General features: G+C 54.5%; 7 protein-coding genes across 7 annotated transcripts; 3 read left to right on the top strand and 4 right to left on the bottom strand.

Annotated features, from left to right (window-relative positions):
* Positions 1-445: 445 nt before the first annotated feature.
* Positions 446-1459, top strand: F5144DRAFT_322305 (Phox homologous domain-containing protein). The gene is made up of 3 exons (XM_066784059.1): positions 446-869; positions 988-1309; positions 1406-1459. Exons 1-3 carry the CDS (start codon positions 624-626, stop codon positions 1432-1434), a joined length of 597 nt encoding a protein of 198 aa, XP_066642110.1. The 5' UTR covers positions 446-623; the 3' UTR covers positions 1435-1459.
* A 1052-nt stretch (positions 1460-2511) lies between these two features.
* Positions 2512-4239, bottom strand: F5144DRAFT_322271 (mitochondrial carrier domain-containing protein). The gene is made up of 3 exons (XM_066784058.1): positions 3791-4239; positions 2981-3719; positions 2512-2921 (listed from the first exon to the last, which is right to left on the bottom strand). Exons 1-3 carry the CDS (start codon positions 3988-3990, stop codon positions 2709-2711), a joined length of 1152 nt encoding a protein of 383 aa, XP_066642109.1. The 5' UTR covers positions 3991-4239; the 3' UTR covers positions 2512-2708.
* Positions 4240-5573: 1334 nt separating this feature from the next.
* F5144DRAFT_604855 (uncharacterized protein) lies at positions 5574-8200 on the bottom strand (the record flags this gene model as incomplete). The annotated part of the gene is made up of 5 exons (XM_066791380.1): positions 5574-6221; positions 6305-6721; positions 6824-7591; positions 7647-7751; positions 7811-8200. The coding sequence occupies 5 exons, from the start codon at positions 8198-8200 to the stop codon at positions 5574-5576; spliced, it is 2328 nt and encodes a 775-aa protein (XP_066642108.1).
* A 2311-nt stretch (positions 8201-10511) lies between these two features.
* On the bottom strand, positions 10512-11276 carry F5144DRAFT_549982 (ARP2/3 complex 20 kDa subunit; the record flags this gene model as incomplete). Its single annotated transcript, XM_066787611.1, has 5 exons — positions 10512-10535; positions 10579-10623; positions 10685-10810; positions 10866-11192; positions 11274-11276. The coding sequence occupies 5 exons, from the start codon at positions 11274-11276 to the stop codon at positions 10512-10514; spliced, it is 525 nt and encodes a 174-aa protein (XP_066642107.1).
* A 281-nt stretch (positions 11277-11557) lies between these two features.
* On the top strand, positions 11558-13624 carry F5144DRAFT_537386 (uncharacterized protein). Its single transcript, XM_066787075.1, has 2 exons — positions 11558-11744; positions 11801-13624. Exons 1-2 carry the CDS (start codon positions 11729-11731, stop codon positions 13447-13449), a joined length of 1665 nt encoding a protein of 554 aa, XP_066642106.1. The 5' UTR covers positions 11558-11728; the 3' UTR covers positions 13450-13624.
* Positions 13625-13686: 62 nt separating this feature from the next.
* Positions 13687-14306, bottom strand: F5144DRAFT_604852 (uncharacterized protein; the record flags this gene model as incomplete). The annotated part of the gene is made up of 2 exons (XM_066791379.1): positions 13687-13902; positions 13986-14306. The coding sequence occupies 2 exons, from the start codon at positions 14304-14306 to the stop codon at positions 13687-13689; spliced, it is 537 nt and encodes a 178-aa protein (XP_066642105.1).
* A 662-nt stretch (positions 14307-14968) lies between these two features.
* Positions 14969-16586, top strand: F5144DRAFT_579887 (histidine phosphatase superfamily). Its single transcript, XM_066789344.1, has 6 exons — positions 14969-15416; positions 15478-15741; positions 15800-15930; positions 16049-16142; positions 16211-16278; positions 16352-16586. The coding sequence occupies exons 1-6, from the start codon at positions 15238-15240 to the stop codon at positions 16375-16377; spliced, it is 762 nt and encodes a 253-aa protein (XP_066642104.1). The 5' UTR covers positions 14969-15237; the 3' UTR covers positions 16378-16586.
* The last annotated feature ends 22 nt before the right edge of the window (positions 16587-16608 follow it).

The following is a 16608-nucleotide window of genomic DNA, read 5'->3' as shown; positions in this document are numbered from 1 at the left end:
AAGCTTATACCAACCGGCTTCATAGCGATTCTTTTAAGAACAGCGAGCAACTAAAACTCGTTCGAGGTCGAGACGGCGGAAATTGATATGTATGTAGTAGGTATGGTATGTAAGGTAATGGCATGGGGGACACAAAGGGCGTTCTTGAAGGGTTATGATCGCAATGCCAGCTCATCGAGTTGTACTGCAGTGCGGAGACCTACACTACGAATACTGGCTGTCCTACGAAGCATGGATGTCCTCGAAAGCGTGTTGCCAATGGAGTGAGTGACCTCGTATTTCCCAAGGATGAAAAGTCGCGCGGCCCGGGGCCGATGTGGTCATAGCCTCCCTTCCCGCTGATCCACAGCTCTCTGGGGAAGTTACCCCACCTCACCACTTGAGGGAGAGCCGGGAGCTTGGCTTGGCTTCGCACCTCAAACCACCACAAGGTCACATCACGCGCCATCCTCCTTGTGCTTGACAAGTGAACCGACTCCCTAGCGTCCTTCCCGCCGACATCCCTTTGCGATTAGCGCACAGCGCGCGGCGCAACGGCGCATCGAGAACAAACCAAAACCGCAAACCACGAGCACTCCAGCAGCTACACTCACCCCGCCAACAACAACGCCATCACCGACACCATGGCGTCACCAGTTGATGACACGAACCCAGCCGGGGCGGCCAACGCCAGCGCCGACTCGCAGCCCCAGCTTTCGCCGACATCGCCGACATCACCCACATCGACCACTACGCCCACATCCCCTACATCCGCGGCCGAAGCGGCTGCCGCCCGCCTACACCGGCCCATGATGCAATCGCTGCCGGACACAAGACAACAATCTTTCGATGAGATCTACGGACCACCCGAGAACTTCCTGGAAATTGAGGTACGTCTCCTGCCCCATCTTCCTCCCTCCTATCACTCACGAACAACCCATCACCTCCCAAAAGAAAAGAACATTAAAACAACCCCACTAACACCACGGCCCCGCCCCCCCTGAACAGGTCCGCAACCCGCGCACGCACGGCATCGGGCGGCACATGTACACCGATTACGAGATCGTGTGCCGGACCAACATCCCTGCTTTCAAGCTGCGGCAGTCGACGGTGCGGCGGCGGTATTCCGACTTTGAGTACTTCCGCGACATCCTCGAGCGCGAGAGCGCCCGCGTCACCATCCCGCCGCTGCCCGGCAAGGTTTTTACTAACCGGTTCAGTGACGATGTGATTGAGGGCCGGCGGGCCGGGTTGGAGAAGTTTTTGAAGATCGTTGTGGGACACCCGTTGTTGCAGACGGGGAGTAAAGTGCTGGCGGCGTTTGTGCAGGGTGCGTTTTCTTTTTCCTCCCTGTGCTTCCCCGCTGGGGGGAAGGGCGGGTTCTACGTTGAAAGTGGAAGACTGACAGCTGGTCGTTTAACCTTAGACCCTAACTGGGACCGCAACGCCTGGTGACACTGCGCCGATGTACCGGGTTGGATTTCGCCGCCACCGCCGCCGCCGCTCACCTCCCCTCGGCTGGGTCTATGGAGGTTGAGGTTCTTAATGGGCGATACGAATGCCGAGAACAGGCGGAATAACACGGGGCATCCACATCCACGACCACAGCGGAAATTGCGAAAACGACCACCGAGGGGATGGCTCGAGGCGCACAAGTTGGGGGGTGATGACGGCTGAAGTTGTTGAGGTCTTCGTGGCGACGGGAACAATGGGTTATGGGAAACGCAACGGGGTGTTTTGGAAGTTTGGGAGTGTTCGTGCAAGGATGGTTGTATATTTCCATGTTTAGCTCATTTGAGGGCATGGCTGTGTGGTGGAATGAATGAGGCAAGGTTGATCAGTCCAGTTTGCTATTTTCTTTTTCGGTTTGCTACTAACTTTCCGAGATTTTATTATGACTTAGCACGAGATATCCAATTCACTCTACCCCGTGGACTTCCCTCATCCCCAACGGCTTGCTCAAGGAGCATCGAGTCGGAAGCCATGCAACTTGGGTTGCGGTCAAGAACCCACTCGGACTCGAGCGAATATATTGTAGCACGAACTCGTCTTTCTTCATAAAGTACGATGAACTCATCGATTGACTCTAGCCAGAGAGGAGATGCATGGGGCCGTTAAGCATGCATGCAGTTTATGCGCCAACTACAGTCCCCCCGCCCCCCAATTCCCACGGACCCATGATGATGTGCCTCGTGTCTCCTTTTGTCTACATACCCCGCTGCTTTCTGCTTTCCCGTCAACGTCACACACGGCAAGCCCTTTTGCTGGGCCGCCAATTCGTACAATGGGGGGCAAGAAGCGAGCGTCCTCCCTTTTCCATCATTGTCGTACCGCATAAACACGATCAACCCATCCCCGAAACGCCGGTTCAAATGCGAAAAAAAGAAAGAACTGAAGAACACAAGAAATAGCACAGGACGCCAGATGTCGTACCAACCAACCGAACCCGTTCTATGATGGCCCCCTTTTCTATAGGTTTCTCGTAGATGGCGTAGGACATGGTATCTGTCGACAATCAACAAGAGATGTCGTAAAAGGTGAGCGATGGTCTCCTTTGCCCTTTGTAATACAATAAGAACTAAGGGGAGAAGCCTCGCCGCATGCCCAGACGGGTATGATTTGCCCGGGCCAGATGCGATTAGTAGGTGGGTAGTTGTTGTTACAATGGTTGTACAGTCGTTTTGAAGCTGCGGTCGTCATGCCGAAACGGGTTGGTGACGAGGGGGGGCTTAGGCCGAAGTGCGGAGGAGTCGGAGGATGCCCTCGTACATGCCAAACATGATGGCCGCGCTAGGGACTGTCCGGAGTAGGTGAGGTGTCATGCCGCCGTAAAGGCCGAGCATACCCTCCTCTTTGAACACCAGCTTGAAGCACTGAATGAGGCCCGTGTATTTGGGTCGGCCGTCGGCCATGGGTGCTTGGCGCAGGCGAGTGCGGGCGACCTGGTTTGAAGGGTTAGCGTGTCCAGTGGGAGCTAAGGTTGCCAATGGCCGAGACTCACCTCATGGGGGTAGGTGATTACGGCCGCGATGAACTTCGAAAAGCCCGCGGCGCCAAACTTGCCCGTCCAGTCGACGGTATGGTCCCACCAGCCTTTTGACCTGCCGCTGAGGGCGATGCGCTCCTCTCTCCTCACAAGCGAGCGCTTAATCTGCTCGTATAGCATCCAGTGCATGGTCGACTCGGCCACACCCAGGTAGCTCGCACTCATGCCCTTGTAGAGGCCCCGAATCCCTTCATCGCGTAACACTTGGCGGATGCAGTCCAAGCTGTTCTTGTAGCGGCGCTTGGCAATGCCGCCACTCTCTATCGCCATGTTCTTATCGAGCTGCAGGCGGGTCTTGACCATCCAGATCGGGTTCGTCACGGTACTGGTGACGACACCAGAGATACTGCCCGCGGTGAGGTGCACCCAGGGCGAGTCCTTGTCACCAAAGTACTCGCCGATGATGCGCTTACCGTTGCCGTAGGTGAAGAAGTTGATTGAGCGGGCGGGGATCACACCGACGAGGTTGGGGCCGAGGCCCTTGAAAAGCGCGCGAGGCCCCTCCTGGCGATATACGCTGCCGAGGATGGACATGGTCTCGTTGAAGTGGAACGCAGCGGTTCGAAGGGGGTTCATCGGAGCGGCTATCGAAGCCCGCGAAGCACGAATCTGGGCTTGGTAGAAATCGGACTGCAACCTGGTCTTGAGGACATCAAGCGGCGCAGTCAGGGCTGCAGCCGTCATGCCGCCAATTCTATACGCAAGGAATAGAATGTCAGTATGGCTACGAGCCAAACCTGTCCCCTCTCTCCGGATTGAGCTTACCCTCCTGCCACCAGGTGCGCCCATGGGTTCTGAGCCTTCGTCGACTTGTCTCGGTTGACTATAGGATTCCCTTGCCGCGACTCAGGATTTACCTCCCCAGTCTCTCTTGATTGAGTCAGGGGTGCATCGGTGTGCGATATGCTTTTTCCAGGGCCACCAGGCATCGCCGACCTGGCGGCAGAGGCGGAAGCCATGACCATTCCAAAGGTTTGTCGATTTCTTCCGGGACCGTTTGTGGATCTGAGACTGGTAAAATCACAAGCACCCTTTTTCCGATATGTACAAGTCCCAAGACTAGAGAATCTGCATTCTCGTTCAATGCTAGGGAGTGTCGAGTTGCGATTCGAGAGCTGTCAGTCGCAAAAACCAGCACAACATAGAGAAGGACCAGGATCAATAACTATCGCGATAAGAGATTGCCCCAAAACTTTTTTTGGCATCTGCCAAGTGAGACGCGTTCACTTAGGCCGGCTATTCTTCGGAGACTATGCAGACGTCATAGCGCCCCCCAGGTCTCCTGGGCACGGGCCCTAAACACCCTGTCAGATACACTTGAATCCATTAATGTGATTTCAACATCTCCAGTTACCCAGGGGAGGGTTCGAGAGTTGAACAATATTTATGAATAAATGTCTTGACTAAAACTTTGTGTGGCTTGACTTATTCTTTGGGCTTCTTGGATGTCCTGGATGCCAGTATTCACTGTGATGTGAAGGCACACACTAAATAGTGTCTTGTTGATCTGCTTTGATCATGTAGGTGTTGACATAATAAAAAAACTCCTGTGTAGGGGCGGAAAAAAAAGCCAGTGACAAAGAGGCTTTGTGTTAGCGCTTTCAAACACCCAAAGTGTGGGAAATATGAAGGAGGGTATATGGGCAAGCTTTTGCTCCTTCTCATCACGCCACTTTAAGCAAAAATATGGACTCATCACCATGTTGTGTGGGCCAGTGGTTAGGGGGTTGTGTCAATTAAGTATGTTGCGATACCTGTTGCCAGTAAGAGGATAGAAAAAGGGTTCCGAGACCTAACCGCCATTCCCAGTCCGGAGCCCGCCAAATCCATGACAGGCCAATCCATTCCGTTCAGGGTGGTATATGCCATCCCCTGCCAAATCCGTCCCGTCGGCCTAAGCAAGTGTTGTCGTCAATCTGGAAAGAAAACTGTTTGTTGTTGGTTCCGGCAGATGGAGTGGCCAACTGACCGCTGAGCCATGGCAGGCCACAAGGGCTGGTCTTCCAGACAACTGAGAAGACACAGCCATCTGGTGATTCATACCAGTATCCCGGTCCTCGTGTGTTGCCATACGTCGAAAAGAACGACAAGACCTAAGCAGTCCTGTGCCAAAACCATACCATGATGTAATGAAAGTGAAGACGAACGAGATCCCTTTCCACGCTTGTGGACGGTGGGCGAACTGCCCGTATTTCTCAAAATGAGCCGAACTCTCGAGCGCCATGTTCGTGCAGATGCCGGAATAGATTCTGATTGATATCGCGTCACCCGGGAGCCATCGACGATGAGGTTGTAATGCTCGTAATGTGTGACGGAACCAAGAGCCTTGAAATATCGCCAGAATCAGGCCGCGACTGCTCCAAACAGCCAAAACGAAAAGGAAAAAAAGAAGAAAGTCGCATTCAGAAATCAGACTGGGATATCTTAGTGCAGACGGTAATGAACGACGAGATGGCGACAAAGATAAAAATCGCAACTGCCTCAAGAACAGTCGGAAGGCAAAGAAGCAACCCCTAAATGCTTCCCCTCCGTGCCATCAACTGACACTCTACTGCTCATGGGCACCAGCAGACGGCAGAGCCCGACGGATAGCACGCTCAATGACGGCCAACTCGCAGCGCGCCACCTCGTGCAGGCTGAGGTTGTCCAGCTCCTTGCCGGCGGGCAGGCCAATCTCGTACCAGATGTAGCCGAAGTAGAGCGAGGTGTAGCAGCTGGTGCGCTGGATCTCGTTGCGCTCGACAATGTGCTTGCGGTGGATGTACCGCGTGGTCTCCTCGCGCACGATGGCGATGTACCACTCCAGCACGTCCAGCGGCGTACCCGGCTTGGGGCAGATGCCGTGCAGGTGCACCCACTGCTCGGCAAAGCGCGGTTGGTTGAACATGCGGGCGTGGTCCTGTTCCATCTCGGCGAGCGTGGCAATGTTGTCCTTCTGCACGACCGAGAAGCCCGGGCATAGCATGGCGGCGGTGACGAGGCGCTTCATGAGCTGCTTGTTGATCACGGTCTCGTGGTTGCGCTGGTGGTCGCGGTGCAGGGCTTGTTGGAGGAGAGTGATGAGCTTCACCGTGGCCTCGTAGATGGCGTGACGCTGGCGGAGCGTGATACGGTCTGCCATGTACCAGGGCAGTTTCTTGATGGTGGAGATCATGCACTCGTACGGGCGCTGGGGGCACTCCTTGGAGTAAGGGGACTGCGAGAAGAAGGTTTTGTTAGTACCTAACTAAGCACCATTTTTCTCAAGTCTGAAACGGTGGCAATCAAGTGTGAACTTACCCGCTGCGGAATCTCGACGTGCTTGACCAGCATGGTCATCTCCTCCTCGGTAACGAAACCCTTGAACGTCTTCCACGGCTGTCCGTCAATGGGCGCTTGGATGACCGGTTTGGCATTGTCCCACCAGACACCAGAAGCAAGAGGGAACAGGTCCATCATGAGGGCAGCCTGGCTCGACAGCAGCAACTCAATGGGGCGCTCGCCCAAGCGGGAAGGACGGCCCTTTTGGATATTGTCGCGATGGCGATCCACAGCCCTCACGGCATCCTGGGTCGTCATGAACTCAACATAGCAGTCCTGGGTCTTGGACGAGACCCGCTCCATGATGATGTGCACCGGTTCTTGGTTGTCATTCAAGATCTTGGAGTTACGACCGAGGAAGGCGATGATCTCAGCGCGCTTGGTACCGAAGGGAATCTAGAAGCAATCAGCTTCTCTGATTCCATCGCCGCAACAACGTAGATTAGGGAAAGGGGAGGGGGGGCGGGGGGGGGGGGGGGGGGGGGGGGGTGGACATACGTTTCTAATCTTGACCACGCCATGGCCAACAGGTGCAGCCTGGGTCGTAGTCTCCATGAAAGGGAAGCTCTCGGGATTGAGAGCGACCTCTTGAGTTGGCATACCCGTGGGGCCTTCGGTGAGCTGGTTGAGCTGTGTCGAGCGCACGGCACGGATCTCAGCGGGAACCGGACCGTAATAGTCCTGGTAGGCGCCCGGAGCCAAGGCCACCTGGTTATTCTCGGGGACCGATGAGAGGACAAGTGCTTGAGAAATAGCATGACCATTGGTGCCCTTGGACGGAGGCGACATGAAGGGGTCAGAATCCGGTGCCGGATATTGGAGCTCCTCGTGCTTCTTGGTGGCACCCTGGCGGCTCAGGTTGAACGCCGGGGGCGGCGGCATAAACAAAGACCCACCGCGCGGCGCAAAGTTGCGAGGCTCAGTCTGGTTAAATTGGTTGTAGATAGACTCAGACTGAGGAGTGGCCATGGTATCCTGGCCAAACTTCTTTGACATGTGCGACGGGGTGGAATTCGTGTCGGGAAAGGGGAAGTTGGCGCCCAGCGCAGTTCCCTGAGCACTGCCATAACCAGTGGTCTGCGGAGTGTATGCGTTGCCGGCGGAGTTGTAGGTAGGCGTACTGCCCCAAGAGTGACCCATGGCATTAGCAGGCGACCGGTGCTCACGTGTGGTTCCCGCCGGAGTCGTGTTGTTCGCCGCGGCGTTCAGACCCTGCGTGTAACCGAACTGCATGGCCTGGGCCTGGGTCATTTGCGGATAGCTATTCTGTTGTACCGTGTTAGTTGAACACCGCAAGAACGCTATCCGGGTACTGAATTACCGTCATAGTAGCCCTGGCTTGAGCGGGTGTTCCCCTAACGTTTCCGATTTGGCTGACCGTGTTGTTCTGTCTATCAGCCTCAATGTCGGCATTCTTTGCGTCCGTCTGGATTAAGAATCTACATCAGCCATGAACCGGTGAGGAAGAACAAACTAGGCACGCACCAGAGCATCGACGGGGGCATTCAGTGCGGCACCGCCGCCAGTGTTTGCGGTGTACTCAGTGTAACGCCCGGTACCGATAGGCGCGATCGTGTTGCGACGGCCTGCCGTGGCCGGCCTGTTGAAGGAAGTGGTCGAAGGATTCTTCCGCGGAACGGTGGCGCACTCATGGTTAGAAGAGATGGTGCTGTTGCTGCCCATGGGGGTCGAGACACCGCCACCATTGCTGGTGTGGCTATCATCGTCGAAATCGCGAAGCAGAACACCACCGCCGCTGTCATCGTTGTCGTCGGTCTCAATGAAAGCCGCAAAGCGGTTTTTTAGGCCCTTGCCCATTCGCCTGGCCGGCGTGATTTCAGCGACTGGCGCCTTGTTGGCAGCCGCGGTCGTCATCTTGGTTGGCGAAGTTAGTGACTGGTATGGGTAAGCACCTGGGTCTGAGTCTTTCGAAATGTTAGCAGAGTCCAGTTTAATAACCCAAACCATATCGCAAAAGAATGCAAGACAATGGAAGCTCGGCATGGGGCAATCAATTGTATGTCCCACATTGCATATCGATGTGCGATGCGGTGCAAATAGAATTGCAATGACCAACAGAGATAGCAAGCTGTAGGGCATATCTGACCTGATTATAAATGGGGAAGTAGCTCTGAAACGTTGGTAGAGAGGAACGAAGAAGATGAGAAATGAGGCTGCGGGTGGTTTGTGGTAGGGTTTGAGAGGCCACCGTAGCTAGTGGAAAGAATGTGGAAAGAATGTGGAATAAGTTGGAGAAGCGGCTGCAGAAAAGGAAACGGAAACGGAAACAAGAGTGGAAGAGAGAGCGGAAGAGGTAGGTGCCTCGAGTTGGAACAAGATTGATAACTGCGGTAGGTTGGGTTGGAGAGAAGGAAGAGGGTATTGGCAATGCGGTAGCGAGGGAAGGGTGAAGGTGTAAAAAAGCGGCGGAGAAGAGGAGGTTCCCAATGTACTTACCTTAGTCTGAGTTGTCTGAGACAACAGAATCGCTGCCGTAGAGAAATAGCAAGACCTGGATTCAACAGGATTCTATGCTATGGTGACGAAGAAAGGAAGTTAGGGATTTTCGAGGTCGAGGATGAAGATGATGGAGGGGCGCAAGGAAGAGAAATTCGAACAAGCGGGTCCTAAGCGTGTGCGTACCTTGAAGGACGGCCTGTGAGGGGCGCCGAGACGAGGATCTCGGCGTGAGTTGGCGATGTTATTGGGGTTGCAAAGAAGAAGCTGCAACAGAGGTTAACATAAGTTCAAGCTGAAAGGGAGTAAGTTAAAAAGGTGCTACCATGGTTCATGTTTTGGTGTTTATGTGTGAACACAATAGGAAGAGATATGTACAATAGAAGTCAACAATAGCGTAGCTGGGGCAATAGGAAACAAAGAGTTCGTAACGACTGACCGTAATTGTTCTGTCTCGTTGGGGATAATAGGAAATCTAACAATAGTGTTTAAAGGTGGAGGAAAGTAGACCAACGCGGTTCTACCAAAACAAACACCAACAATAGGAAGAAAAGAGATAGATGTATATTCAATACAAGCTGAAGACAATGGGTGGTGGGCTGAATTGATAGGAAAATGCACCTTTCTCTAGACCAAGTTTCTTGATACTTCGGAAGAGAACATGTTTCCAAGGCCGACATTTCCCCGTTGTAAACACACTACTGTCTCTTGAGTTATCACGTGTGAGGCATCACAAAGAAAGCCGAGAAGAGATTGAAATATGACTTGGGGTGGCTGAACAGATGCTACGCAGCTTTCCCATGGAATACGCCGGTTTGATGCAAGCATCAATGCGAGAGAGTAACAAAGATTCGCCGTACAAGGACTAGGAATCACGGTTGGGAAAGGGAAGAACTTGGGGACAGAGTAAAAGTGGGAGCTGTGACGAAGTGCATCCTTACATACCTGGTTGGAAGGCTTGGGAGGGGAGCCGAAGGCAATGGTAATAGAGAGTGGGTTGGGCAAGGGATCTTCTAGCATTAAATCAGCGTAACATTGCAGGCCGCCGAGGAGGCAGTGAGCCTCATGAGCGCAAGAAAGATTGCCGAGGCCGTTATTCGGCCTGTTGAATTGAGGACCCATGTAAAGAGACGCAGGTATGTATGCAGAACGCAAACAATATGGGAATCTTTGGATGAATCTGGGGCGATATCCGGGCGGGTGAGCAACACCACAGCCGCGAGCTTTGGATAGCCGCGACCGGGCTTGGAAGCCAAAGGTAAACTGTGGCGCGGGGCCCCGAACTGATGATGAGACGGTGTTCTGTTACCGTATCTCCTGTTCGGTGTTGGCGGCTCGACGAGGGCCGGGGTGGTGAGCCAAGTTGACGCTAGAAGATCCTGGTATCGGAAAGCTTGGTGGTCTACATAGGTAGGCAACCACATAGGTCAACATCGGCGGATGAGGTCACTAGTTTAAGTAATACGCAGGCGTGAAATCTCTGAACATTTTTTGCTTCGGTCCGCCGTGATATTGAGGATATTCGAGATGACGGCGATGCTTTTCCAACTCTAGCCCATGAGTGTCAGATCCGAATACCCCGAAGCCCTTTTGGCCCGGCTCGGATAGCTTCACCGGAACGTTGGGCGCAATGCTTAAAGCCCGGCGCGACCCCTGAGCTTTGTCTAGTGCCCGTTCCCTGGGATTGAGGAGAATGTCGTATTTTCGTTGCTCGAGAAGGCGTTCACCCTTAATCGAACTGAGGCGGGTCAGGCTTGGAGTCATGGAAGGGTTAGGATTGAAATAATGAGACTTACCGGTGTCAGGAAAGACTCCGCCACAAAACGCGCCCGCGCGTTCAGCTGTTCCCGAAATGTCAGCTCCGGTCATGCCACTGAAACCTGGGAGGAGGGGGAGACATACGAAGAGCTTCATCTCCGAAATCTCCTTATCCACTTCCTCCATAAACTGAATAATAAAGTCGACTAGCTTGTGCTTCAACATCTCTTCGGTATGGAAGTTCGTAATCAGGAATGAGATGTCGTATCCCTAAAAGGTGTGTGTCAGTCTCCGGGGGCGAGCAGGCGTCGGTGGATGATCGTACCTTGATGGGCTTTCGCCGGAGAATAAAGAAGGACTCGGCACGCTGTGTCAAGAAGCGAGTGAACTTGTGGACCAGAATATGCTCGATTTCATCGGCCTGCTTGATCTTGATGCTGATCCGTATGCTGTTGATGCTGGGCTCGATGAGGACGCGCTCATTTTCGTTGCGGGCAATCGTCAGTGGCGTCAGTAGCACCTCCGGCGATGTCTGGGCTTCGATCTCGGGGACGTTGTGCCGTTCGGCTGTTTGCGATGCGAAGTTGGAGAGACAGAGGGCGGCCGTCAAGCTGCTCCGGACAGCCTGAAGGTAGGGGCGGAGTGATTGCGACTGCGGGGAGATCGAAGGTTAGCTTGGTCTTGTTGCTTTGTTGCATCGGAATCAGGAGTATCTTTTATGGCGGGATCTCACCATCGTGCCTGTGCTTAGAGGTCGGCCCTCGAATCCAGCAAAGGCGCAACAATTTGGGCCGTTGACGTGGTTGTCGTGGTTGTTGTCGTTGAATGCAGCTCCCTGTATCCTTGGCAGTCAGCCTGGCGGCGACGGGTAGCTGGTGGGAACGCTGGGCGGAGGCGGGGCACCAGGAGCCAAATATGGAAGTTACGTAATCCCTGGCAGCCTGAGGGGCCCTGTGAGAGAAGCTCCAAGGGTTGCTTGGCATGGCCCTGTTGTTACCCATTGCAGCCCCGCGCTTTCTTCCCTCTTCCAACATCCGCCACCCCAGTTTCGAGAGCCACGCAACGCAAGCCTGCCTTGAGGTGTGCTCAACATTGGACCCGAGACCTCTGGGTGACCCCAGACCCTTCGATCTCTCTTTATTTCCTCTCTTCTCTGTTTAGTCTCGGTACCCAGTCATAGAGTTCAAGATGGCAACTATCAACGGTAGGTACCCCGGTTGGAGACGTCATCTTTTCTAACACTAACTTGCAATCCTATAGTGGTAATTAAGCACCAGGGAAAAAAGTACGATGTCGAAGTCGATACTTCTTCGACAGGCGAAGTCCTCAAATACCAACTGTTCAGCCTTACCGGCGTCGAGCCCGAGCGGCAGAAGATCCTAGTCAAAGGCGGTCAACTCAAGGACGATGCCGACATGAGCAAGTTGGGACTGAAGGGCGGGCAGGTGATCATGATGATGGGTACCCCCGGTGATGGCGGTGGCGCCATTGTGCGCCCGACCGAGAAGGTCAAGTTTCTCGAAGACATGACCGAGGCCGAAGCCGCCCAGCAATTGGGCGCCACTCCGGCCGGCCTGGTAAATCTCGGCAACACCTGCTATCTCAACTCTACGCTTCAGGCGCTGCGCTCGATCCCCGAACTGCAGGACGCCCTTGGGAAGCACAAGCACACATCCATGACGGAGATTCCCCAGCTCGACCTCACGAACCAGCTCAAGGACCTCTTCAAGGAAATGTCGGAGACCCAGAATGGCATGCCGCCATTCACCTTCCTGAACGCCCTCCGGATGGCATTCCCCCAGTTTGCCGAGAGGTCGAAAAAGGGCGAAGGCTATGCGCAGCAGGATGCCGAGGAAGCCTGGTCCCAGATCGTTTCGCAGCTGAGACAAAAGCTGAAGTGGGAGACGCCCACCGAGTGTGAAACCGGCGGCGCCAGTTCTTTTGTCGACAAGTACATGTCCGGCGCGTTCTCCAGCACGCTTGAATGTGACGACCCCGCTGCCCGCGAGGGTGGTGAACAGTCAACATCCGCCAACGAGCCGTTTCTCAAGCTCAACTGCCACATTGATGGCCAAACAGCTCACCTACGCGACGGTCTAGTCAGTGGTCTGTCGGAAAAGATCGAGAAAAAATCCGAAGTCCTGGGCCGGGACGTGATGTACACCAAGACGTCCAAGATTTCCCGGTTGCCCAAGTATCTCACAGTCCATTTTGTGCGCTTTTTCTGGAAACGTGATGTCCAGAAGAAGGCCAAGATTATGCGCAAGGTTACGTTCCCGCACGAGCTGGATGCGGTAGAGTTTTGCACGGACGAGCTGAGGAAGGCTCTCGTCCCCGTCAGAGATAAGGTGCGCGAGGTGCGCAAGGACGAGGAGGACGTCGAGCGGGCTCGGAAGCGCCGCAAGAAGAACCCCAACCAGGAAGAGGAGCTGCCCGAAGAGAACAAAGACAAGAACAAGAAGGACAGCAAGAAGCCCGCCGCCTCGGCTGACGGCGATGTCGAGATGTCCGAGACCTTCAAGACGGATGCTGAGTGGGAGGCGGAGAAGGACGCGGCGCTTTTGGAATCCAAGAAGGAGTTGAATGCGTTGATCGACCCAGAGCTCCGGAAAGATGAAGGCGCCAACCAGTCGGGTATCTATGAGCTCCGTGCCGTTGTCACGCACCAGGGTGCCAGCGCCGACAGCGGCCACTACACAGCCTACGTGAAGAAGACGGGCCCCAAGGACCCGGTGACGGGAAAGATCGGCGAGGAAGACGGCAACTGGTGGTGGTTCAACGACGACAAGGTCACCGAGGTGACCTCGGACAAGATCGATGCGCTGGCCGGCGGTGGCGAGTCTCACTCGGCGCTCATCCTCCTGTACAAGGCCATTCCCCTGCCCACAGCGGAGGGTCTCTCGGAATGAAGGCATGGCTCCAGGGGTTGCAGGCGGCATTGCGGCATGGGTTACTGAAACATACAGCTGGTGGGATTGGGCGTACGGTACACTGGGAGACCTGGAAGGGCTATGGGAATTTGGCCTTGGTAGACCGGACAAGTGACGCTAGACAAACAATCTAACGGGAGATTACTGATACACAATCCGTGGTTTTTTGGGGGGGGAGGGGTGAGGGGGTGTTTATTTTCGCGATATGCTTCAACGTTATTGACCACCGCCGCCGCCACCCTTCCCAGGGTTTGCTACCTGCCCTCCTCCAGCAGTAGCCTCAGCCTCGGCCTCAGCATTCTGCTTTATCCTTGCCCTCAACTCCCCCAACTTGTTCTCGATCTCCGTCTTCTGCCGGAGCATATCCAGTTTCTGCCGCTCCAGCATGGCTACCTTCTCGTCCACGCTAGCTTCCTGCACCTTTTTCTTTTCCTAGGAGTGAGTCAGACCTCGTGAGCTTCTTCTTTCCCTCGCCCAGACGACAGGGGATCAGATCTTGATCGAAAATTGCTTACGGCTTTCCACTCCTGCTGCGTCTTGAGACCGGCCCCGTAGATGGTGCCTGTGAAAATGACGGCGGCGAAGGAGACAGTCAAGATGATGCGCCTGATTTTTTGGGTGGCCTCGGTTTTGGATTGGGCTTGGGCTTCGGTGGTAGCGGTGGTTCTTGTTGTTCTTGCTGTTCTTGTTGATGAGGTTGGTGGTGGGGATCGTGACAGTGATGGGGATGAGGATGAGAATGGCCGTGGTGTCGTCGCTGGTTTGGCCGTGGGAGCTCGCCTAGTGGCGGCTCGGGTGGTGGCTGCAACGGCGGTTTTGCTGAATGGTTGTAGCATGATGAGTGAGGATGTGGGTTGGGTTGGGTTGCCGGGGGGGGTGGGGGTGTGATGGGTGTCCCAAGATGTGAAGGCGATGTCAGTAGCCAGCTCGCCGGGTAGCGATCAATCCCAGTACCGGCGCGATGGAGTTGTCTTAGGTGGTCTTGACCTCCCGTTAGTTATCGTCGTTTTTAGTGCTGATATCCGCCCTTCGATGGCAGCCTTGACTTGAATATCCTTTTACTGTACCTCGAGTGTACTTCGTAACCCAACAGTATCACAGTCTCAATTTCTCCCCGCCAAGCCTGTTTTTGTCCGTCTCCCCGTCGCCGCCGTCGTTACGTTACGCTGGTGTGGAGAAAATATTGATAGCCGTCAAACCGAAGATCTTGCGGCGCTTGACGTAACCGTGCCGGCCCGTCGCAGGGGTAAAGAGGGCAGCAGCCCACTGCAGCGGTGCAGCCCAAATCCATCGGTGGCGGTGGGCAAATCAACGGTCGTAAACTTGTCAGTGCCCACATTTTTCACTCAGCACAACGTGTTTCAGCCGGTGGGGTGGTTGTTAGTTACCGTTCAGAGCCGCCAAGGGCGTCACGTTTTACTGTGTATGGCCCGACCCTGACTTGCCTGAGTAAGCCCCTTGCAGAGGTTCGGGAGGGGAGAGGGAGAGGGAGAGGGGGAGGGGTTGTTGAGAATGGAGGCACGAAACAACCCATCTAATACCCTAAAAATATATCATGGATAACGAATCTCGAAGATCGTCTGTTTTGTGTTTCTCTTGCTGCGCCACTTAATTTATTTGCTGCGCTGTTTGAGTTTCTCCCGCAACTGCCCTTCATTGAACTGCCCTCCTTTCATTAATCTTTGGTCATTGATTCGTCAAGTTTCCGTTGAATTGTGAATTGTGAAAAGGGTTGACCTCTTTCCATCAGGTATCGGCTAGATAGACATGTCGACTCCCCGCGTTTTTATCGTCCGCCATGGCGAAACCGAATGGTCACTCAACGGCCGCCACACGGGTTCGACCGACATCCCCCTGACAGCCACCGGCGAGAAACGGGTTCTGGCTACGGGCAAGTCCTTGGTCGGTCACGATCGCTTGATTGTCCCCAGCAAACTGACCCATATGTGAGTTCCCATATGTGGGTTCCCTTGGCCAATATGGTATGGGATATTAACAACCTCGCAGCTATGTATCCCCAAGGCGCAGAGCCCAACGCACGCTAGAGTTGCTCAACCTTGCGTATCAGGACCAGCTACCCTGGGAAGCACACGGCGAGCCCTTTTGTGAGGGCCAGCGCTGTGAGGCTCGGATCGAGGTTACCGAGGACATCCGGGAATGGGACTACGGCGATTACGAAGGCATCACCACGCCTCACATCAGGGAACTGCGAAAGCAGCAAGGACTGGGCCCTGCCTGGGATATTTGGCGGGATGGTTGCCCGGGAGGCGAGTAAGTTTTCCGGCCCGGATTGTGTTTTCATGCCCGGCAAAGTCTAACAACCGCGCAGGAGCCCGGCCGATATCTCGGAGCGCCTTGACCGGTTGATCAAGGATATCCGAGAGAAGTGGCATGCACCCGTCATGGGTAAACAAACAGGACAAGGGGTTAACGGCGATGTCCTGATTGTAGCCCACGGCCGTACGTTGCATTTCCTCTGTCTCTGCCCCTTCACGGTTACCTCGCAAGTTACTGTGCCCCGAAGAGCTTCCGGGAAAAACTCAAACGGGAATGGGTATCAACTGACAACGTTGAGTAGACATCCTACGGGCTTTTGCACAGCGCTGGGCTAACCAGTCTCTCCACGAGGGCCCTACCTTCCTACTCGAAGCGGGCGGTGTTGGGACATTAAGGTGAGAGTTCTCTCTAGTTATGTCTCATTAGGTTTGTTTGTTTGTTTGTACTGATCCCTGGTTCTTAGCTACGAACATCACAATATCGACGAGCCTGCTATCCTCCTTGGCGGTGCCTTCATTGTGGATATTCCAGGTGCGCTAGCTAGCCTCCGTACCATGACAGGATCTCAACCCCTGGCCATGGGGTTTGCTAACGTGCACTGCAGAGGTGAAGGAGAAGACTAAAGAGTGACGCCCCGGCTAGTTGTTCACACCGTTCGGGCCAGGTCTACCATGCTTATTGGGTAGGATAGAGCGGGTAGATACGGACAGTCATGCCAGACATCTTGTTTTCCCCGTCAAACTCGTGAATAGACGACCATACCATCTCTCAAATTTAGGCCCCCCAAATCTAGCCAGATCCAAAAACAATATTCTATGCCCCAAATCTAACAAGCTAACTAACCCCCCCCCCCCTCCCCGG

Source organism: Chaetomium tenue, assembly GCF_020726465.1.
Source record: "Chaetomium tenue strain MPI-SDFR-AT-0079 chromosome Unknown F5144scaffold_5, whole genome shotgun sequence".
Lineage (NCBI taxonomy): Eukaryota > Fungi > Ascomycota > Sordariomycetes > Sordariales > Chaetomiaceae > Chaetomium > Chaetomium tenue.
The sequence above is the reverse complement of the archived record's forward strand: the minus strand, read 5'-3'. Positions and strand labels throughout refer to the sequence as shown.